The following is a 24875-nucleotide window of genomic DNA, read 5'->3' on the forward strand; positions in this document are numbered from 1 at the left end:
TTATTTTTCCTTTATTTAACTAGGCAAGTCAGTTTAAGAACAAATTCTTATTTTCAATGACGGCCTAGGAACAGTGGGTTAACTGCCTTGTTCAGGGGCAAAACGACAGATTTTTACCTTGTCAGCTCGGGGATTCGATCTTTTAACCTTCCGGTTACTAGTCCAACGCTCTAACCACTAGGCTACCTGCCGCCCCAATGTGTCTTGTATAGACCAATTCGGCACCACACAAAATGTTCCCTCAGGGAATTTGAATTGACATTTTTAGACAGGTGTAGACAACCAAAAGACAAATTGGAATCTGATTGTGATCAGTTCTTCCTGCCCACCTCTCGAGGTAGTCAGGCACACATTGTCTGGATATCTTACAAGTGTAGACGGATCTGCACAGTAAAACCATTTTAATCATAATTCCACCATCTAAAATCATTGACAGGTGGCACCATTTAATTTATGGCATCAATATGTGTCAAAATCAATATTATTTTGAAAGAATACCTGTCAAATGATTTGCGTACAGGGAGGGACCAGGAAATCTGGTCACAATGGACGGATAAGAGACACATTTTAATACCATGAGTAGCCGCATGTCTGAAAATGTGGGAACAATTAGAATGTGGACAGGATCAGGACACAGGACACATATTAGAACCAGGTATGAATGAAGCTTGGGACTGGGACGTGCATTAGTCTTTTGAAAGTGAACTGAAGTGGACAAAAAATGCTCTGCTCCACTTCTTTGTATAGAAAAAAGAGCCTCTCACATACTGACATGCCCCCTCACGTCATAATCTAAACCATTTTGTGCAGATTACACTCCCCCACAGCGCAAGGAATGGGACATACAGCCAGACTGGAGCTACAGCCAGGACTCCCATTATCAGGCATCAAACAAGGTAACCATGCCTCTCTTTTTCTCTCTTTCTCAAACAAAAAGAACAGTTCTTTTTCTTTCTTTTGACATTCTATACATATATTCAAGTTGATTAGAATGAGTCATACTTTCACATTCTCTCTCTCTCACTCAGACAAACTGACTAAAAAGCATGTCTGTGAATTTTGAACATGAGTAATTTCCTGTGTGTTGCTTTCTTCTTGGGAATAGCAGGCAAACCACCCAAAGTTTCATCATAGAAGTACACAGAGGTTTTGGTTCAGCTGCTATTTCTTGCCAAGGGGGAGAAAGACAAAATCTCTATTAGATGGTGTATTCTCAACTGTTTCCATTTCTATTATGGTGAAGCTGGCATTTTGATTGTAATATGATGAATATTATTAGGACTTATTTGGATTGTGTGACTAAGTTACTCAACACAGAAAATGGACAATGATTATCATCATATTCGTTCACTTTATCATTGTCAATCAAAACAGGTGCCAAGTGTGGACGACACATAACAGTGTTATCCCTAGGTAGTCATTTATCTACAGTTGAAGTCGGAAGTTTAATTGGAGTAATTCAAACTCGTTTTTCAACCACTCCACAAATTTCTTGTTAACAAACTATAGTTTTGGCAAGTCGGTTAGAACATCTACTTTGTGCATGACACAAGTAATGTTTCCAACAATTGTTTACAGATAGATTATTTCACTTATAATTCACTGTATCACAATTCCAGTGGGTCAAAAGTTTACATACACTAAGTTGACTGTGCCTTTAAACAGCTTGGAAAACTCCAGAAAATGATGTCATGGCTTTAGAAGCTTCTGATCGGCTAATTGACATCATTTGAGTAAATTGCAGGTGCACCTGTGGATGTATTTCAAGGCCTACCTTCAAACTCGGTGCCTCTTTGCTTGACATCTTGGGAAAATAAAAAGAAATCAGCCAAGACCTCAGAAAAAAAATTATGTGAATATATTGAAGCAACATTGAAAGACATCAGTCAGGAAGTTAAAGCTTGGTCGCAAATGGGTCTTCCAATTGGACAATGACCCCAAGCATACTTCTAAAGTTGTGGCAAAATGGCTTAAGGACAACAAAGTCAAGGTATTGGAGTGGCCATCACAAAGCCCTGACCTCAATCATATAGACAATTTGTGGGCCAGAACTGAAAAAGCATGTGCGAGCAAGGAAGCCTACAAACCTGACTCGGTTACACCAGCTCTGTCAGGAGGAATGGGCCAAAATTCACCCAACTTATTGTGCGAAGCTTGTGGAAGGCTACCCGAAACGTTTGATCCAAGTTTAACAATTTAAAGGCAATACTACCAAATACTAATTGAGTGTATGTAAACTTCTGACCCACTGGGAATGTGATGAAAGAAATAAAAGCTGAAATAAATCACTCTCTACTATTATTCTGACATTTCACAATCTTAAAATAAAGTGGTGATCCTAACTGACCTAAGACAGGGAATTTCTACTAGGATTAAATGTCAGGAATTGTGAAAAACTGAGTTTAAATGTATTTGGCTAAGGTGTATGTAAACTTCCGACTTCAACTGTAATTTGAACGTTTTCAAAGTGTCCCATCCAATCTTAAAATGGTTCTTTCTTTGTATTAAGAGAACAAAGTGAAAGGGCAGGGGTTCAAAAATATAATTTGGACAGCAAACAGGAAATGCTAGTGGGATCTGAGCTCTATTAGATCTGTTTCTTTCTAATCATAAAGCTGTGAGAAAGCACAGTTCATCAGATAGAACACATCCTGTTCAACAGTGTGTAACAGTTGTATGCAAATACAAAGTTAAATACAGAGAACAGTATATGATGTCCCAAAAATGTAATACAAACCCCTATGTTCCCCAAACTGTATGGCATGGTACTTCATTACGGAGAAGATGTATTGGTCAGACAAGGCCCTGTGTACTTCTCTATGCAGTCAGTTTATCTTTCAAATTAACGTCAAGCTAATTCATTTTGGGTAACCCTTGCACTTAGAACAGTACCTCTACATTTAATGGATTGTTATCTGGGCACTACACAAACCAGACACAGGAAGGAAGCCAAGCAAGGAGATAAGCACCATTAGGTTTTGATGTCTTTTGCCTGCTGATTTATAGATCAGTATTTCCAGTAACCCGATGGGCCCATCCTACAGTATGACTGTGTGACCTCAAAAACATATGGAGAAGGCCTGCCAAGAAAGTATTGCACTTGGACTGACAACTGAATACGGCAGGAAATGACCTCACTTTCCATGGTTCTTAATTCTGAAAGCAAACTGGGATACAGTGCCTTCAGAAAGTATTCATATGCCTTGACTTATTCCACATGTTGTTGTGTTACAGCATGAATTCAAAATGGATTAAATAAATAAAAATCTCACCCTTCCACACACAATGCCCTATAATGCCAATGAAAACATGCCAATGTATTGAAAATTAAATACAGAAATAATACATTTACATAAGTATTCACATCCCTGAGTCAATACTTTGTAGAAGCACCATTGACAGTGATTACAGCTGTGAGTCTTTCTGGGTAAGACTAAGTGCTTTCCACACCTTGATTGTGTAACATTTGCCACTTATTATTTTCAAAATTCTTCAAGCTCTGTCAAAAATGTTGTTGATCATGTCTTGCCATAGATTGTCAAGTAGATTTAAGTCAAAACTGTAACTCGGCCACTCAGGAACATTCACAGTTGAAAAGCAGACTGAACCAGTTTTTCCTCTATGATTTTGCCTGTGCTTAGCTCCATTCCATTTTTTTTATCCTGAAAAGCTTACCAGTACTTAACGATTACAAGCATACCCATAACATGATACAGCCACCCCTATGCTTGAAAAGCTGGAGAATGGTACTCAGTAATGTCCTTATTGGATTTTCCCCAAACATAACACTTTGTATTCAGGATAAAAAGTTAATTCCTTTGACACATGTTTTGCAGTATTATTTTAGTGCCTTGTTGCAAATTGTTTAAAAGTCACCATTGGCCTCATGGTGAAATCCCTGAGCGGTTTCCTTCCTCTCCGGCAACTGAGTTAGGAAGGACGCCTGTATCTTTGTAGTGACTGGGTGTATAGATACACCATCCAAAGTGTAATTAATAACTTCACCATGCTCAAAGCGATATTCAATGTCTACTTTTTTTTATTTTACCCATCGACCAATAGGTGGCCTTCTTTGGAAGCATTGGAAAACCTAATAATTGTATGTGTGTGGTATAGAAATGAAGTAGCCGTTCAAAAAATCATGATAATCACTATTATTGCACACAGAGGGCATCCATGCAACTTATGTGACTTGTTTAGCAAAAAATGTCTCCTGAATTATTTACTCTTGCCATAACAAAGGAGTTAAATAGTTATTGACTCAAGATATTTCAGCTTTTCAGTTTTTTTATTAATTTGTAAACATTTCGAAAAATATAATTCCACTTTGACATTATGGGGTATTGTGTGTACGCCAGTGAATTTTTTAAAATCAACATTTAATCAATTTTAAATTCAGGCTGTAACACAACAAAATTAGGAAAAAGTCAAGGGGTGTGAATACTTTCTATGCGTATTCTGACCTTGAACTTAAGCATGAGAATATCATGCTCTTCACCCGCTATTCGTTTGGGGTGAAAATCAAACAAATGAAGGTGCGTATTCTGACCTTGACTAAATTCCTTCATAATTCCACCAATTTTACTCGTGATGAAATTATGAATAAGGTCGTGCAACCTATCGGTTCCAAGTGGAACAATATTTACTTTGGTGTTAGGATTTTTTTCGAAAGAAATCCTTTCTCCATACACGGGTTGGTTGTTTAGCAACAAAAGCGTGCGCAACTGCTGACAACATGAAAACTATATTTAGTCTCAATGTTTATTGAAAACAAATACATTTTCACAATGAACACTTGTCTCTCAAATACATCGTTACAGTTGTTGGTTAGCTAACAGGCGAATTTCAGCTGAATTAGCATTGACATGACTTCAGTCAAAACACCTCAAAACAAGACATGGTATCAATAACAAGATACAACACGCTGAAACGAGCCACCTACGATTTCCCACATGGCAGATTCTTGTCATTATTGCTAGCTATTTGAACATTGAGAATCATATCAAACCTTACCAAAAAAATCTTTGGCCAATTTGCCGCATATTTTCACATGCAAATTAGTTTTGTGGCAAAATGTTCTGGTAAATTTCTGGCAAATTGTGAACTTCTGGCAAACAATTCTGGGAAACTTCTTACGAACATTCTGTTTGCTGCAAACTCAGTATGAATATATAAATTAAATCCGGTTTTTGGTTACTGTGTGTGAAACAACATTTAAATGTATTTACATAAATCAAATCACATAACTTTAAATTAACTTACTTCAGAAAAAAATTCAACACACTAAATGTAGTAAATATACTAAACAACATGTACTCTATGTCTTTACCAGACAAAAAATAAATCCAATACAACTTGAAATCATCAGCATGGTAATGAAGAAAATAGCAAAGACTGGATATTTCCAAAATAAATTGTTTAATCTTATTATGTAGCTACAACATTTACATGAGAGAAATGTGAACACTATGGAGATGTTGACCTTAGGATGTTTAAAGGGACAACTACAGAATTATTTACACGAGCCAAGTGATAACTTATTGATTAGACAGAGCCGGAGAAGATGGCTGACGTTTTACTTGCTCCTAACCAATTGTGTTTTTATGTTCGTTTTTTTGTGATGTTTGTAACTTTATTTTTTTACTTATTTTGTATATAATGTTGCTGCTACGTCTCTTATGACTGAAAATACTTCTGGACATCAGAACAGCGATTACTTACCACGAACTGGCAGAAACGTTTTTTTCCTTTAACGAGTTCGACGTGAACGACATACTGCTTTCCCGGGAACAGGCCCAAATCCCTGTCATTTGCGTGAAGAGACGACGGAGAAAAGGAGGATGGAGGTCAAGCTGACTTCTGAGAAGCTAACGTGCAATCATTGGAAAATAAAATTGACGACCTACGAGGAAGATTAAACTACCAACGGGACATTAAAAACTGTAATATCTTATGCTTCACGGAGTCGTGACTGAACGACGACATTATCAACATACAGCTGGCTGGTTATACGCTGTATCGGAAGGATAGAATGGCGGCGTCTGGTAAGACAAGGGGTGGCGGACTATGCATACATGTAAACAACAGCTGGTGCATGATATCTAAGGAAGTCTTGAGGTTTTGCTCGCCTGAGGTAGAGTATCTCATGATAAGCTGTAGACCACCCTATCTACCTAAAGAGTTTTCATGTGTATTTTTCGTAGCTGTCTACATACCACCACAGATCGATGCTGGCACTAAGAGGAGCAAGCACCAGTGAGTCGTCCAATAAAAAAGTGGTCAGATGAAGCAGATGCTAAGCTACAGTATTGTTTTGCTAGCACAGACTGGAATATATTCCGGGATTCTTCCTATGGCACTGATGAGTACACCATATCAGTCATTGGTTTCATCAATAAGTGCATCAATGACGTCGTCCCCACAGTGACTGTACGCACATAACCCAACCAGAAGCCATGGATTGCAGGCAACATCCACACTGAGCTAAAGGCTAGAGCTGCCACTTTCAAGGAGTGGGACTCTAACCCAGAAGCTTACAAGAAATCCCGCTATGCCCCCCCAAACTAAAGTATGTAAAGCTGTCATCAAGGCAAAGGGTGTCTATTTGAAGAATCTCAAATATAAAATATATTTGGATTTGTTTAACACTTTTTTTGGTTACTACATGATTCCATATGTGTTATTTCATGGTTGTGATGTATTCACCATTATTCTACAATGTAGAAAATAGTAAAAAATAAAGAAAACCCTTGTATGAGTACGTGTTCTAAAACTTTTGACCGGTAGTGTACCTCCTTTTTTGTATATTGTTTTACTATCCTTCAAATATACATATTGCATAAGATACATTGGAGGACTGAGGTGGTTCCCTCCTGAATCCCTTCGCTATGTGTAAACTTGATTATGTTCACCCTGGGAAAGAGTACTACTGAGGTTCGGTTTAACATGGTAGTATTTTGCTGTAGTCTAGGAGAGGTAGATGCAGCCTTCCAACAGGGGGAAGGCCAGCATAGGGGTCCAAGTTTTTCTTCTGGGTATTTTATTGTTTTTAGCAGTTTTTTTCTTTATATTTATTACTCTGACCTTTCAGCACACTGGCCATGTGATTGTACTAACATTCATTTCTAATTACTTTGCCTAATTCACCTACTCTAGGCTCCACTTGCTTTGACAGCGGGAATTTAAAAGGAATTACCCATGTGGTAGCGTAGCCGAGTGTTTGCTCATCTTCAAGTCTTTAAGTCCGGACATTTTTTTTCTCCAAGAGATCCACCTCCCGGTCCAGCGACCATAATAAACTAAAGAGAGGACGGGTAGACCAAATATTTCATACAAAAGTTGATGCTAAGGCCAGAGGGGCAACCATCCTTATCAGAAAAGGCACCCTGTTTGTCTCCTCCAAAGTCATTTCAGATACTAATGGCAGATATATTATAGTGATGGGGAAATTGTTTAGCACACAGGTTATTCTGGCTAACCTCTATGGTCCTAATTGGGATGACGCTGAATTTTTTTTCTGACTTCACTGCAGTACTTCCCGACCTTAACTCTCATCACTTGATAGTGGGCGGAGATTTCAATTGTGTATTGCATCCAAGTCTAGACAGATCCAGACCGAAGCCCAACAATGTCATTTCTAAATCAGGTGCAGTAATCAGCTCATTTCTAGAATCCTATAATTTGTCTGATCCATGGAGGAGGAGCTAAACAGTACCCTTTTTTTCTCCAGTCCACCGCTCATACTCTAGTATTGACTTTTTACTGCTGGACAATAGAATTATTCCTTTTGTAACGAATAGCCAATATTACAGCATGGTTATCTCAGACCATAGCCCTGTCCAGCTGGATATCTGCTTTCCAGACAGTACTGTCACAACGCGCGTGGCGACATGACCCACTACTCACTGACCCACTATCTAAGGTCCCAACTTATTTCATACACAGCGTACGACAACAAACAGTGCACTAAACGCTTATCGGAGCTATCTCAACTCATTCTAGATGTGGTCAACAGATATGCCTCTTCTCCTGAACTCTACAAAGAGAGACTGCTACACCAATTGGATTTTGACAATCTCTCCACTAAACAAACGGAGCAGCTTCTGTTTAAGTCGAGGCAGACATTTTATGAACACGGAGAGAAAGCTGGCAAGTTGTTATCTCACCAGCTTCGACAAGCCGCTGCCTGCAGCACGATAGCATTCTCCTCTAAACTATCCCCTCTCAACTGATTCTAGACGTGGACAACAGATATGCCTCTTCTCCGACTCCTGAACTCTACAAAGAGAGACTGCTACACCAATCGGAATGTTATCTCACCAGCTTCGACAATCCGCTGCCAGCAGCACCATACCTGTGTTGCAGCTGATTCGACTTCTACCCATCACAAAGAAATCAATTTAAGCAATTCTACTCTGCTCTTTACTCGTCAGAGGCACATCTCGTATGCATGCATTTCTAGACAATCTGGACATCCCCTGTCTAAATTCAGATGATCAAACCATCATGGATGCCTCAATAAGTGATGATAAAGCTACTCTGGCAATCCAGTCCATGCAGAGCAGTAAAGCCCCTGGGCCTGATGGCTTCCCTATTGAATTTTATAAAGCATTCTCCTCTAAACTATCCCCTATCCTCAGCTCAATGTACAATGAAATCCTTTCGAGACAGAAACTGCCACAGACAATTACCCAAGCGACTATGAGCCACAGGCAGTTTATACAATTTTAAAAACATTACAATACATTCACAGATTTCACAACACACTGTGTGCCCTCAGGCCCCTACTCCACCACTACCACATATCTATAGTACTAAATCCATGTGTATGTATGTTATCGTGTGTGTGTGTGTGTGTGTGTATGCATGTGTCTTTGCCAATGTTTGTGTTGCTTCACGGTCCCCGCTGTTCCATAAGGTGTTTTTTTAATCGTTTTTTTACATGTAATTTTACTTCTGGCATGAGTTATTTGATGTGGAATAGAGTTCCATGTAGTCATGGCACTATGTAGTACTGTGTGCCTCCCATAGTTTGTTCTGGACTTTGGCACTGTGAAGAGACCTCTTGTGGCATGTCTTGTGGGGTATGCATGGCTGTCCGAGCTGTGTGCCAGTAGTTTAGACAGACAGCTCGGTGCATTCAACATGTCAATACCTCTCATAAATAAAGTACCGATGAAGTCAATCTCTCCTCCACTTTCAGCCAGGAGAGATTGATGTGCATATTATTAATTTTAGCCATGCTGCCCTGTTCTGAGCCAAATGCAATTTTCAAAGGTCCTTTTTTGTGGCACCTGAGCACACGACTGAACAGTAGTCAAGGTGCGACAAAACTAGGGCCTGTAGGACCTGCCTTGTTGACAGAGTTGTTAACAAGGCAGAGCATCGCTTTATTATAGACAAACTTCTCCCTATCTTAGCTACTACTGCATCAATATGTTTTGACTATGAAAGTTTACAATCTAGGGTTACTCCAAACAGTTTGGTCATCTCAACATGCTCAATTTCCACATTATTTATTACAAGATTTAGTTGAGGTTTAGGGTTTAGTGAGTGTTTTGTTCCAAATAAAATGCTTTTAGTTTTAGAAATATTTAGGGCTAACTTATTCCTTGCAACCCACTCTGAAACTAACTGCAGCTCTTTGTTGAGTGTTGCTGTCATTTCAGTCGCTGTAGTAGTTGACGTGTATAGTGTTGAGTCATCCGCATTCATAGACACTCTGGCTTTACTCAAAGTTAGTGGCATGTCGTTATTAAAAATTGAAATATGCACCGGCTATTTAATGTTCTTTATTCTGGAATATATATTTATAGTACTAGAGAGATTTGGGTTTGTCCCATCATTCCTTTCCTGGATTGAGATTTTGTACTCGTCCCCAGTATCTTCTGTTCGCACCAACAATGTTACCTCCAGCTACTTCCCTCTTCAAAGGGGGCCAGGCAGAGTTGCTGTTTATCCCCTTTCCAATTTGATATGGCTATTGAGCCTCTTGCTGTTGCCCTGCGGGCGGAGGAGAGGATTGAGGGAAGACTAAGGGATGACATAACTCACAAGGTGTCTTTATATGCAGACAGTCTTCTTTTATACATTTCTAACCCTGTGGAGTCTATACCCTATCTCTTGGACATGCTGCAAGGTCTTGGGACACTCTCTGGTTATAAGTTAAACCTAACAAAAAAAACAGAAGACAAAGGACAGTGAGACACATGTTTTATCTTGGACACAAGAAACGTAGGATGGATACGGAGGGTGCGGGGCAACAGAAGGTGAACAGCAGAGGGGCTAAGGATTTTAGAGATGGGGAACAGGCCGATGAAACGGGGAAAGTTTACGGGGCTCCACCCGGAGGAGCAGGTCCCGAGTGGAGAGCCGTATCTTCTGCCCGAGCCGATAGAGGGGAGCAGGGGTCCGGTGGCGATCTGCTTGTCGCCGATACCTGGATGTGGTCTTCAAAAGAGAGGCCCGGGCTCTCTTCCAGGTATGGTGACAGCGGCACATGAACATTTGGGCAGAGGGTATGCTGACTTCTTCCTCTTGCTAGGGGAAGAGCGGGGGCTGATATCCCAAGGAACACTCGAGAGACCAGTGGCCGAGCAAGGAAGGGTGTTGCGGGCGCATTCCACCCACATGAGTTGCTGGCTCCAGGTGGTGGGGTTGGGGGAGACGAGGCAACGAAGGGCCGACTCCAGGTCCTGATTGGCTCGCTCCAACTGGCCGTTAGATTGGGGGTGGAAACCAGAGAACAGGCTGGCCGACAACTCAATGAGGGTGCAGAACACCTTCCAGAACTGGGACAAGAACTGGGGACCCCGATCGGAGACCATGTCGACCGGAAGTCCATGGATCCGGAAGACGTGCTGCACCATGAGCTGAACCGTCTCCTTGGCTGAGGGGAACTTGGGAAGGGGAACAAAATGGCCGGTTTTAGAAAACCTATGCACCACCGCCGTCTGACAGGGGAAGCCCAGTAACAAAGTCCAGGGATATATGGGACCAGGGGCAGTGAGGAATAGGGAGTGGTTGGAGAAGGCCAGTCGGAGCTTGCCACAGAGTCTTATTTTGTGCACATACCGTGCAGGCAGTGACGAATGCGCAAACATCCGGCACCATGGAAGTCCGACGGGAGAATGGATGAGAGGTCAGTCTGGAGGAATGTGTGTCAATGACCGGGAATGGACAGAGTCTGGGACAAACATCCGGTTTCTGGCTGAGAACACTGCTCCTTACGGACCAGGCTCTCTATACCCCAGACGACTGCAGCCGCTAGACAGGAGGTAGGGAGGATGGTCTCGGGGTCAGACAGAGTAGCAGCGGGTCAATACAACCATGAGAGTGCGTCCGGTTTCACGTTCTTGGACCCTGGGCGGTAGGAGATAGTGAAATTGAACCGGGTGAATAACAGAGCCCAACGAGCCTGCCTAGAGTTGAGGCACTTGGTGGTGCAGAGATATTCCAGGTTCTTATGGTCAGTCCACACTTCCGCCCCTTCCAACCAGTGCCTCCACTCCTCCAACGCCATCTTGACGGCGAGGAGTTCTCAATTTCCCACATAATAGTTCTCCTCAACAGGGGTAAGACGATGGGAGAGGAAAGCGCAGGGGTGCAGCTTTTGGTCCTGGGCATAATGCTGGGACAGGACGGCCCCCACTCCGACATCCGAGACGTCGACCTCCACCACAAACTGACGGGTCTGGATGGACCAAGATGGGGGCTGAAGTGAATCGACGTTTGAGGTCCGAGAATGCCTGGTCAGCTGCTGGCGACCATGTGAAGGGAACCTTGGGAGTGGTGAGTGCTGAGAGGGGGGAAGCCAGGATGCTGTAACCCCAGATGAAGCGCGGTAGAAGTTAGCAAACCCCAGGGAATGTTGCAGCTGCACTCTGGATGTGGGTTGAGGCCAATCCACCACCGATCTCACCTTGTTTGGATTCATCTGTATATGTCCATGCAGTGACAACGTATCCAAGTAAGGAGATAGTGGAGCGATGGAACTCACACTTCTCCGCTTTAACGAAAAGCTTGTTCTCCAGGAGACGATGAAGGACTTGTTGGAAGTGTTCTTGAGCTGACCGGGAAATTGCCAGGATGTTGTCGAGGTACACAAACGCGAACCGGTTCAGCAGTCCCGGAGCACATCATTGACCAGGGCCTGGAACACAGCAGGAGCGTTGGTCAGCCCGAATGGCATAACTCAGTACTCATAGTGCCCGCTAGCCATGTTAAAGGCAGTCTTCCATTCATCTCCTTCCTGTATCCGAACCAGATGGTAGGCGTTCCGAAGGTCCCACTTGGAGAAGATGGTCGCTCCCTGAAGTGGTTCGAAAGCCGAGGAGATGATGGGTAAAGGGTAATGTTTTTTGACCTTGATGTCATTAACCTTTCACGAGCCTCTACCCCGGGTCCGGGAGCACCCCCCACCCCCCCCCCCCACACTGATTAGCATCGCTAGCATAGCGTCACAATTAAATAGAAGCATCTAAATATCATTAAATCACAAGTCCAAGACACCTAATGAAAGATACAGATCTTGTGAATAAAGCCACCATTTCAGATTTTTAAAATGTTTTACAGGGAAGACACAATATGTAAATCTATTAGCTAAACACGTTAGCAAAAGACACCCTTTTTCTTTGTCCACCATTTTTTCTCTCCACCAGTAGCGATCACCAATTTGGCTTAACTAAGATATTGATAGCCACTAACCAAGAAAAAACCTCATCAGATGACAGTCTGATAACATATTTATGGTATAGGATAGGTTTTGTTAGAAAAATGTGCATATTTCAGGTATAAATCATAGTTTGCCATTGCAGCCACCATCACAAATCTCACCAAAGCGACTAGAATTACTACAGAGAGCAACTTGTATTACCAATTTACTCATCATAAAACATTTCTTAAAAATACACAGCACATAGCAATGGAAAGACACAGATCTTGTGAATTCAGACAACATTTCAGATTTTCTAAGTGTTTTACGGCGAAAACACAATAAATCGTTATATTAGCATACCACATATGCAAACGTTACCCGAGCACTGATTCAAGCCAAAGAGAGCGATATCGTTATCATCGCCAAAATACATTAATTTTTTCACTAACCGTCTCAGAGTTCTTCCGATGACACTCCTGTAACATCATATTACAACATACATATAGAGTTTGTTCGAAAATGTGCATATTTAGCCACCAAAATCATGGTTAGACAATGATAAAAGTAGCCCAGCTGGTCAGAAAATGTCGTGCGCCATATTAGACAGTGATCTAGTCTTATACATAAATACTCATAAACTTGACTAAAAAATATAGGGTGGACAGCGATTGATAGACAATTTAATTCTTAATACAATCGCGGAATTACATTTTTTAAATTATCCTTACTTTTCAATACAGGTTGCGCCAAGCGAAGCTACACCTAACAAAATGGCGGAACGTGCGTTTAACATTTTTCTACAGAACAACGATTTATCATCTTAAATATTTCTTACTATGAGGTGATCTTCCATCAGAATCTTGGGCAATGTATCCTTTCTTGGGTCTAATCTTCTTTTGGTCGAAAGATGTCCTCTTGTCTGTCGAAATGCCCACTAACATTCGACTGGGACCCCGAAACGTGCCCGGCGCTTCAAAGTGCACAACAAAGCAATGCCTCAAAATCGCACTAAACGAATATAAATTGCTATAAAACGGTTCAAATTAACTACCTTATGATGTTGTTAACACCTATAACGAGTAAAAATATGACCGGAGAAATATTACTGGCTAAACAACAGCTTGGAAGGAGGCGAGTCCGACATCCTTCGCGCGCCAGGCGCAGGCAGCCAAAGAAAGTTACTTCCGGTATTTGGTGATTTATAGAGGCACTGATTGCGCAATCGACTCCATTCAAAGCGTGATCACGTACTGACATCCAGGGGAAGACGTAAGAAGTGTCTGTTTCTCCATAGCATTTACACGGACCTTTAAACTGACTCCAGATCAGGGGCCAAGATGTCTGAAATCTGACTCCCTATCATGAAAAGTGCTGTAGATTGAGTTCTGTTTCACTCAGAGACAAAATTCCAACGGCTATAGAAACTAGAGAGTGTTTACTATCCAATAATAATAATAATATGCATATTGTACGAGCAAGAATTGAGTACTAGGCAGTTTAATCTGTAGAGCAAATTATGCTAATGCGAAACAGCACCCCCTATAGTTGCAAGAATTAAGGCCCTTATAGTCGATACACTGGCACAGGGTTTGGTCCTTCTTCTCCACAAAGAACCCTGCGCCGACAGGGGAGGCCAATGGGCGAATACTCCCTGCAACAAGTTAGTTCTCAATGTAGTCCCCCATAGCCTTGGTGTCCGGCCCTGACAGGGAGTAAAGCCGCCCCCGAGGGGTGTAACTTTCCTCTAGGAAAATTATTTTTGTCCTAGACTTGGCACTCCGGTAGCGAGTGCAATGCGGTACTAGAGAGAACAGTCTCTGACTGGGGTGGCTGTGGTCTTTGACCATTTTTAGTGCCTTCCTCTGAACACCGCCTGGTGTAGAGGTCCTGGATGGCAGGCAGTTTAGCCCCAGTGATGTACTGGGCCGTACGCACTACCCTCTGTAGTGCCTTGGGGTCGAAGGCAGAGCAATTGCCATACCAGGCAATTGCCATACCAGGCAGTGATGCAACCAGTCAGGATGCTCTCTATGTTGCAGCTGTAGAACCTTTTGAGGATCTAAGGACCCATGCTAAATCTTTTTAGTTTCCTGAGCGGGTACAGGCTTTGTCGTGCCCTTTTCACAACCGTCTTGGTGTGTTTGGACCATTCTAGTTTGTTGGTGATGTGGACACCAAGTAACTTGAAGCTCTCAACCTGCTCCACTACAGCCCCGTCGATGAGAATGGGGGCGTGCTCAGTCCTCCTTTTCCTGGTGTCCACAAACATCTCCTTAGTCTTGGTTACGTTGAGGGATAGGTTGTTATTCTGGCACCACCCGGCCAGGTTTCTGACCTCCTCACTATAGGCTGTCTAATCGTTGTCGGTGACCTTGTGTTGTCTGCAAACTTAATGATGGTGTTGGAGTCGTGCCTGGCCATGCAGTCGTGGGTGAACAGGGAGTACAGGAGGGGACTGAGCACGCACCCCTGGGGAGCTCCAGTGTTGAGGATCAGCGTGGCAGATGTGTTGCTACCTACCCTCACCACCTGGGGGCGGCCCTTCAGGAAGTCCAGTATCCAGTTGCAGAGGGAGGTGTTTAGTCTCAGTGATGAGCTTTGAGGGTGCTATGGTGTTGAACTCTGAGCTGTAGTCAATGAATAGCATTCTCACATAGGTGTTCCTTTTGTCCAGGTGGGAAAGGGCATTGTGGAGTGCAATAGAGATTGCATCATCTGTGGATCTGTTTGGATGGTATGCAAATTGGAGTCATTTAGGCAGGTTGCCGTCGTGTTCTTGGGTACAGGGACTATGGTGGTCTGCTTGAAACATGTTGGTATTACAGACTCAATCAGGGACATGTTGAAAATGTCAGTGAAGACACCTGCCAGTTGGTCAGCACATGCCCGGAGCACAGGTCCTGGTAATCCTTCTGGCCCCGCAACCTTGTGTATGTTGACCTTTTTAAAAGTCTTACTCACGTCGGCTATGGAGAGCGTGATCACACAGTCGTCCAGAACAGCTGATGCTCTCATTCAAGCCTCAGTGTTGATTGCCTCGAAGCGAGCATAGAAGGGATTTAGCTCATCTGGTAGGCTCGTGTCACTGGGCAGCTCGTGGCTGTGCTTCCCTTTGTAGTCTGTAATAGTTTGCAAGCCCTGCCAAATCAGACGAGCATCGTAGCCGGTGTTGTATGATTCAATCTTAGCCCTGTATTGACTCTTTGTCTTTTTGATGGTTTGTCGCAGGGCGTAGCAGGATTTCTTATGCTTCCGGGTTAGAGTCCCGCACCTTGAAAGTGGCAGCTCTTCCCTTTAGCCCAGTGTGAATGTTGCCTGTAATCCATGGCTTCTGGTTGGGGTATCTACATACAGTCACTGTGGGGACGACGTCCTCGATGCACTTATTGATAAAGCCAGTGACTGATGTGATGTACTCCTCAATGCCATCTGAAGAACCCAGGAACATGTTCCAGTCTGTGATAGCGAAACAGTCCTGTAGTTTAACATCTGCTTCATCTGACCACTTTTTTATAGGCCGAGTGATTGGTGCTTCCTACTATAATTTTTGCTTGTAAGCAGGAATCAGGAGGATGGAGTTTTGGTCGGATTTACCAAATGGAGGGCGAGGGAGATCTTTGTACGCGTCTGTGTGTGGAGTACAGGTTATCTGGAATTGTTTTCCCTCTGGTTGCACATTTAACCTGTTGATAGAAATTTGGTAGAACTTATTTAAGTTTCCCTGCATTAAGGTCTCTGGCCACTAGGAGCACCGCCTCTGGGTGAGTGGTTTTCTGTTTGCTTATTTCCTTATACAGTTGACTGAGTGCGGTCTTAGTGCCAGCATCTGTCTGTGGTGGTAAATAAACAGCCACGAAAAGTATAGCTGAAAATTCTCTAGGCAAGTAGTGTGGCCTGCAATTTATCACAATATACTCTACTTCAGGTGAGCAAAATCTAGACACTTCCTTAGATTTCATGCACCAGCTGTTGTTTACAAATATGCACAGACCCCCCCCCCCCATCTTACCGAAGTGTGCTGTTCTATGTTGCTGGTGCAGCCTATATCCCCCTACATCGTAATCGTACCTCGTCTAATTTGTTGTCCAATGATTGCACATTGACGAGTAATTTTGACGGTAACAGCTTTCCCACTCGCCTCCTGCGGGTCCTCACGAGGCATCCCGTTCTGTGTCCTCTATACCTGCGTCTTCTCCTCTTGCAAATAACAGGGATGTTGGCCCTGTCGGGTGTTTGGAGAATGTCCTGTGCTTTCTGCTTGTTGAAGATTTTGTTTTTGTCTAATACGAGGTGAGTGATCGCTGTCCTGATATCCAGAAGCTCTTTTTTGCCATAAGATACGGTTGCAGAAACATTATGTACAAAATAACGCGAAAAAAAAACACATAGCACAATTGGTTGGACGCCCGTAAAACTGCTGCCATTTCTTCCAGTGCCATTTTAAGTAGCTATTACAGTGAAAGAATACCATGCTATTGTTTGAAGAGAGTGCACAATTTTGAACATGAAAAGTTATTAGTAAACAAATTATGCACATTTGGGCAGTCTTGAACAGAAATGCAATGGTTCATTTGATCAGTCTAAAACTTTGCAGATACACTGAATCCATCTAGTGGCCAAAATCTAAATTGCACCTGGGCTATAATAATACATTATGGCCTTTCACTTGCATTTCAAAGATGATAGTACAAAAAAATACAAAATAACAGTTGGTTTTTTCTTTGTACTATCTTTTACCAGATCTAATGTGTTATATTCTACTACATTCCTTTCACATTACCATAAACTTCGAAGTGTTTCCTTTCAAATGGTACCAACAATATGCATAGCCTTGCTTCAGGGCCTGAGCTACAGGCAGTTTGATTTGTGTATGTCATTTTAGGCAAAAAAATGTAATAAAGTGTGGCTAATCCTTAATACTTCTATTAAGGATTAGCCACATTTTATTTTATTTTTTTGCCTAACAATGAATTCTGATCTGTATCAGAAAATTATACAGGAGAATGTCAGGTCATCCATGTGTGAGCTGAAGCTGAAGAGCAGATGGGTAATGCAGCAAGACAATGATCCAAAACACACAATCAAGTCTCCATGAAAATAGTTAAAATGCAACACATTTTACGTTTTGGAATGGCCGAGTCAAAGTCCCCTTTAGATGTTGTATTTTTGTATTTATTATGGATCCCCAAGGCAGCAGCTATTCTTCCTGGGGTCTAGCAGATTTAAGACAGGTATACAATTTTAAAACCATTACAATACATTCATTACAGAATTCACAAAACACACTAAGTGTGTGCCCTCAGGCCCATACTCCACTACCACATATCTACAATACAAAATCCATGTGTACTTGTGTGTATAGTTGTCACGTTCCTGACCTTGTTTTCCTTTTGTATAGTTGTGTTTAGTGGGTCAGGACGTGAGCTGGGTGGGCAGTCTGTGTTGTTTGTTCTATGTTAAGTGTCAGGTTTAATTGACCTTGTATGGCTCTCAATCAGAGGCAGGTGTTTTACGTTTTCCTCTGATTGAGAACCATATATAGGGAGGTTGTTTCACATTGTTTGTTGTGGGTGGTTGTCTCCTGTGTCTGTGTATGTTGCACCACACGGGATTGTTTTGGTTTGTTCGTTCGTTTATGTAGTCTGTACCTGTTTCATGCGTTCTTCGTGTTTATGTAAGTTCGTTAGTTCAGGTCTGTCTACGTGCGTTTGTTATTTTGTAAATTATCAAGTGTATTTCGTGTCAGTGTTCGTCTTGTCAAATAAATCATTATGTATTCATCACCCGCTGCGCCTTGGTCCACTCTCTCACCGAAAGACGACCGTTACAATAGTGCACATGTTATCGTGTGTGTGTGTGTGTGTACATGTGTCTATGTTTGTGTTACTTCACAGTCCCCGATGTTCCATAAGATGTATTTTTACCTGCTTTTTAAATCTGATTCTACTGCTTTGCATCAGTTACATAATGTAGAATAGAGTTCCATGTAGTCATGGCAAGGGGCCTAAACAGCTACCCTGGGGAATTCCTGCTTCTACCTGGATTATATTTGAGAGGCTTCCATTAAAGAACACCCTCTGTGTTAGACATATAACTCTTTAACCACATTATAGCAGGCGGTGTAAAGCCATAACACATCAGTTATTCCAGCAGCAGACTATGATGGATAATGTCAAAAGCTGCGTTGAAGTCTAACAAGCCCCCACAATCATTTTATCATACATTTCTCTCAGACAATCTTCAGTCATTTGTGTAAGTGCTGTGCTTGTTGAGTGTCCTTTTCTATATGCGTGTTGAAAGTCTTTTGTCAATTTGTTTACTGTGAAATAGCATTGTATCTTGTCAAACACAGTTTTTTTCCAGAAGTTTGCTACGGGTTGGTAACAGGCTGATTGGTCGGCTATTTGAGGCAGTAAAGGGGACTTTACTATTCTTGGGTAGCAGAATGACTTTAGCTTCCAGGCCTGTGGGCACACACTTTCTAGTAGGCTTAAATTGAAGATGTGGCAAATAGGAGCGGCAATATCGTCCACTATTATCCTCAGTAATTTTCCATCCAGATTGTCAGACCCCGGTGGCTTGTCATTGTTGATAGACAACAATAATGTTGTGGCAGGACTTGAAACAAGCAGTCATGCTTGAAAACCCACAAATGTCACTGAGTTAAAGCAGTTCTGCATGCAAAAGTGGGCCAAAATTCCTCCAGAGCGATGTGAGAGACTGACCAACAACTTTATTTATTTTATTTTATTTAACCTTTATTTAACTAGGCAAGTCAGTTAAGAACAAATTCTCATTTACAATGACAGACTACCAAAAGGCAGAAGGCCTCCTGCGGGGATGGGGGCCTGGGATTAAAATAAATCAATCAATAAATACATATAAATATAGGACAAAACACACATCACAGCAAGAGAGACAACACAACACTACATAAAGAGAGACCTAAGACAACAACATAGCAAGGCAGCAACACATGACAACACAGCATGGTAGCAACACAACATAGTAGCAGCACAAAAGATGGTACAAACATTATTGGGCACAGACAACAGCACAAAGAGCAAGAAGGTAGAGACAACAATACATCACACAAAGCAGCCACAACTGTCAATAAGAGTGTCCATGATTGAGTCTTTGAATGAAGAGATTGAGATAAAACTGTGCAGCTTGAGTGTTTGTTGCAGCTCAATTCAGTCGCTAGCTGCAGCGAACTGAAATGAGGAGCAACCCAGGGATGTGGAAGTATTTGGTTGCAATCATTGCAGCTAAAGGTGGGACTACCACTTAAGTGTAAGCAGGCAATTACATTTTCACACATGGTAATTGAGTGCTGCATAACTTTGTTAATTCAATAAATAAAATAATTATATATTTTTTGTTATTTGTTAACTCAGGTTCCCCATATCTAATATTAGGTTTTGGTTGAAGATTTGATAACATTCAGTATAAAAATATGCCCAAAATTAGATACAATCAGGAAGAGGGCAAATACTTTGCCACAGCACCTTAAATCTACTTTAAAATCTATGGCATGACCTGAAAATGATCTTTAAGAATTTTGCAAAGACTAATGGGCTAATGTTTCGCACAGTCCAGGAGTGGAAACTCTTACAGGCTTACCTAGAAAGACTCAATGCTGTAATCACTGCCAAAAGTGCTTCTACAAAGTATTGACCCATTATATGGGGTATTGTGTGCAGAAACATTTAACCATTTTGAATTCAGGCTGTAACTCAACAAAGTGTGGAGTAAGTCACAAGTTATGAATACTTTCTGAAGGCACTGTAGCTCCTCCTTTTAAGCATATGTGTACGGTACATGCCTTGGCACCTACAAAGCCAACTCTGCTGTGATGCCCTGTGTGTATCCCTATGTGGGTGTTCTCTCTCTTGCCCTGCCATTTTAATTCACGATTCCCTGGCTTCATTTGATTGAATAATGAATGTGAAGTGTCTGGGCCTTGGCCTGTCGGTTGGGCCTGGGTCTTTTGTTGCGCTGGTCTGAGGATAAGATGCAGGGATGTTTGTTCTGCACCAGGACCAGAGAGGCAGACAGACAAGCAGGCAGGGATACACCGATATGATCTCGTTCTCATCTAAAAGAACTCTTCCACTCCATCAGCTGACGATCAGCTGATCCCTGGGAATTCTCCCATCCACCCCCTCCTCTCTCGGGATCCTTTATCCACTGTGGCTTTTGGGAGTCTCTGTTGCTAGCAGGATCCCAGTGAGGGAAGTCAGCAGGGTGGCTTATTCAATGCAAGTGATTTCAATGCAAGTGATTCAGCATCTCTGGTGTCACTGAGTCTGGCCCCAAAGGGGGTGAGGGGGTATTGGATGGTATGTTTGACATCCCTCAATTTGAAAGCCTCGCTCAATGGTCTCTCGACACAGGCGATGTGTGTCTATGTGTGTTTATGCAGGCACTGTATCTATGGGAGATGCAGTAATGCAGAGCCAGCGTGTGACTTTATTTTTAAACTTGTGTGTTGCAGAGTGGACGCTCATGCTCAGTTGTATGCCTCTGCGAGAGGCAACAGTTGTTTTGGCTTTCCACTCCTGCGATTGTAGTGTTATGCTCTGAGAACTCAAGGTGAAAAAAAAAGGCTGCACGTTATCAGTTCTGCAGGATTTCCTCTTTCTGCACACACAGGAAAGAGGGGTGCTAACGTAGGAAGTTTCACAGCCAATAGGGTAACTCTGTTACATTTGTGCAAGCTTTGTTATCGATCGTGCTGATAAAAAGTGGAGTTAGTACTGAGCGCATATATTCAGTGCAAATACTGTAAATACCAGATGGCCATCCACACAGTATCATTTTGATGGATGTTTTCAAGATACGGTATGTATTTAGCCCTACATTGATGGGCAGTTTATCAAAAGCTGCCTTTGACTGTTCAGTATGTGGCTCTTGGAGTATTGATTTCTCTCCCCATCTCCTATTTGTTACGTAAGCAGCTTGGTTGATGTTGATTTTGTTTTCTGAATCGTTGCATTGATGCTGATATCTCTGTGTGTTTGTGTATTCTAGAAGCAGGAAGCTGTGCAGCGCTTTCAGACCGGAGCTCTGGAGAGAAACATGGAGGTTTTACCAATGAGAGGCCTTCTTAGGCTTGGGTAGGGAATTTGGAAACCGAAAGCTATATTATTTCCTTCCTCTTTTATATTTCCTCGCCGATTGCCTTGAGCAGAGCAAGGCAGTCTCCCTCGTAAGCGGCAGACAACATTTTTTGGGTCGAATTGTTTCATGGGACTTATTCTCCTCGATCAAACTAGGACACATCAGGCCAGAGTCACAATCCAGCTAACACCGTCTTTCCTTTATAAACTCAGGTATCAACCAATTCTTCTGCATGTTTGTGTTACCTGTGATTTTAAGAAGTGTGCCATTTCTCTGGCTGGAACAGCAGGAAGATAGAACATCAGAAAGTAGTTGCTGAATGTTTCTGGTTCTTGCCTTTCAATCCAGAACCACTAAGTATATAAGCCAAGACAATAACACTGGACTGCCTAAGTTGGGTTCCACCACTGAAACTCCTGGTGCTGACGCCTATCACCGGACTGCCTTTTCCCCAGGGCACTGACTGTACACCAATCGACCTACCTCATAACATCCAGTCATGCTCTTCAAGAGGAAGTTGTGCTTGTTTTCTCTGGTCGGTGGGATTCTCTTTGTCATGATCACCATTCAGAAGAACAACATCCTGTCTATGACTTTGACGCAGACCCATACCAACTCCAGGACTGTGCCAGGCACCGCTGTTAACCGAACACGGGCAACACCCAGTCCAGACAGGATATGCGGGTGCCAGTCCTGCATAGCGGACATGAAGGTTTCTGCGTGGTTCGCTCAGCACTACGACCCCCAGCAGCAGCCCTTCCTCACAGACGGAGACAACAACATGGACCCCCTGGCCCTGAAGTGGTGGCTGGTAAGACCATTACTATTGACGAGAGGGGCCAAAGACTGTGACCATGTATGTGGCCAAATACTGTCAGCTTATTGTTAAAGGTGTAGGACCATACAGCAAAAATTCTGTATATTGTAACAAAAAACACAGAGAGAAATCTCTGACACTTTCCCAAATAATATGGCTGTACATTATTAGAAGTACATCAGTACAATGTAATACATTTCTACTTGGTAATAATAGTAATAATGCAGTATTACATTGTATTACTATATATCCTGTTCACTATCGTTCAATAATAAGTCATTTGAAAAGAAGTCAAGGTACAGTGCCTTGTGAAAGTCTACAAAACCCCTTGCACAGTCGACATTTCGTTGCCTTAAAAGGGAAAACATGTTTTTAGAACTTTTAGCAATTATGTAATTTACAAAAATATTCACACCCTTGAGTCAATACATGTTAGAGTAACCTTTGGCTGCGATTACAGCTGTGAGTCTTCCTGGGTAAGTCTAAGAGCTTTGCACACCAAGATTGTACAATATTTGCACATTATTCATGAAGTTGGTTGTTGATCATCGCTAAACAGCCATTTTCAAGCCTTTCCATAGATTTTCACGCAGACTTATGTCAAAACTGTAACTATACGCCACTCAGGAACATTCAATGTCGTCTTGGTAAGCAACTCCAGTGTATAATTGACCCTGTGTTTTGGGTTATTGTCCTGCTGAAATGTGAATTTGTCTACCAGTCAGGGGCGAAAATCTGATATCAACCTTGGAGGGGACAATTACATGAAATTTTCTCAGGAGCAATTCCTGAGGGGGACAGCAAAAGTAGTGCTGTAACACAGCCTACGTTGTAATATGTTAAATGTATATTGAGGAACCATAATTACTACTACTGGATAATTGATAGGTACAGTAGTTAACTGAAGGGTTGTCCCAACTTGTTTAAATCATTATAATACTACTACTAATAATAGTTATAGCAGTGTTCCTTATCAGTCCAGTATGTATGCAGGTATTCGTACTTACAACCAGCAATATCAAGAAAGGCCAGTAGGCGGCAATGGTACTGTACACTGTATGGGAGCAGTTTTCATAAATACAATGAACATGGTGTGATCTCATCGTAAAGAATCTCCATTGAGAACCATCACAAAGTTGGTCTCCGTATAGAATTGACCTTTTAATTTGACTTTGTGATACATTTATATAGTCATTAAATATGTGCACCTGGCCTGAGTCTACTACAATATCTTTACAAGAACAAAAAGCTTAAAATAAGTACAGTTCTAAAAGCAAAATAACTACTTCAATGAAAAACCCAAATAAATCAAACAAAATATCCTTCAGTCAGTGTCTCAACTCTTCAAACAGCAGCTATGGACAAGTATGTCACACAAATTATGCAATTTTAAATAAAATAACATGAAATAAATAATTTGTAAGTGTACTGTCATGTACTAAAAACTGAAAACTACTAAACAAAAGAACAATTATCAATTACACCAGGGGTTCCCAAACAGGGGTCCATGGACTAATTGCAAGGTGTCCGTGAAATAAAAAAAGTGTAATGAATGTAGTCAGTACCACAAGGTTTCCAGTAAGTTTACATATAATATAGAGGGGGTGGTGGTCCCTGAGGACCGCTGAAAACCTTGCCTGCCTTGCCTCAAAATATGCAGGGGTTCCAGTACCCAAAAAAGGTTGAGAACCACTGCTATACACACTACTGAACAAAAGAACCGAACATATGTTTGCGGGTTTCAATGGATCCAACAAATTGCTGGCAGATATTTTCCCTCTTGAGACTGTCCAGCCTGTCTCTATGTACATTACAGACAACTACACCGTTCAGTCTCTCTTGGCCCATGCTAGCCCGTGGCCAAGTCTTTAACCTGCGGAGTGCACTGAAACTCCTCTCAGCCTCACATGAAGACACTGGCACCACAAACAAAATTCTGATCAGCACCTCAACTTGGTCAAACAACCCCCGTACCTCCACTGGAAGCCTCCTAAGGACCTCTGCTGCCTCTCCACTGCTGCTACAGGGGTATTTGTTGTGAAAGAGAGGGATCTGAACTGAAAGAGAATCTATGTTCAGCTCAGGGTACTGATCTAGAGACTCATCCAACTCCCCCGTGAGAAGCGCTCTTTCCAACTTTTGCAGGACGTTTAGACTGTCCTGGTCAAAACGGTCGCCAAACTGAACCTCCACACCATCCAACACTTAAAGAAATTCTGCCCTATAGTGATCCACTGCTTTGCCAGCAAATCATCTTGAGTGCGTCTCAATGGATTCAAT

General features: G+C 42.2%; 1 protein-coding gene across 3 annotated transcripts in view; it reads left to right on the forward strand.

The window, feature by feature from the left end:
* Positions 1-816: 816 nt before the first annotated feature.
* LOC129814796 (CMP-N-acetylneuraminate-beta-galactosamide-alpha-2,3-sialyltransferase 2-like) overlaps positions 817-24875 on the forward strand; it is a 32823-nt gene continuing 8764 nt past the window's right edge. Inside the window, exons 1-2 of one of the 3 annotated variants that reach the window (XM_055867829.1) lie at positions 817-896; positions 21689-22589. In XM_055867829.1, coding sequence (XP_055723804.1) covers positions 22278-22589 — 312 coding nt within the window. In that variant the 5' untranslated portion in view covers positions 817-896; positions 21689-22277. Of the gene's footprint in view, positions 897-20850; positions 21500-21688; positions 22590-24875 lie in introns of those variants that run through there. The other 2 variants (XM_055867830.1, XM_055867828.1) reach the window with 2 other exon arrangements.

The sequence above is a fragment of the Salvelinus fontinalis genome, chromosome 18, assembly GCF_029448725.1.
Source record: "Salvelinus fontinalis isolate EN_2023a chromosome 18, ASM2944872v1, whole genome shotgun sequence".
Taxonomy (NCBI): domain Eukaryota; kingdom Metazoa; phylum Chordata; class Actinopteri; order Salmoniformes; family Salmonidae; genus Salvelinus; species Salvelinus fontinalis.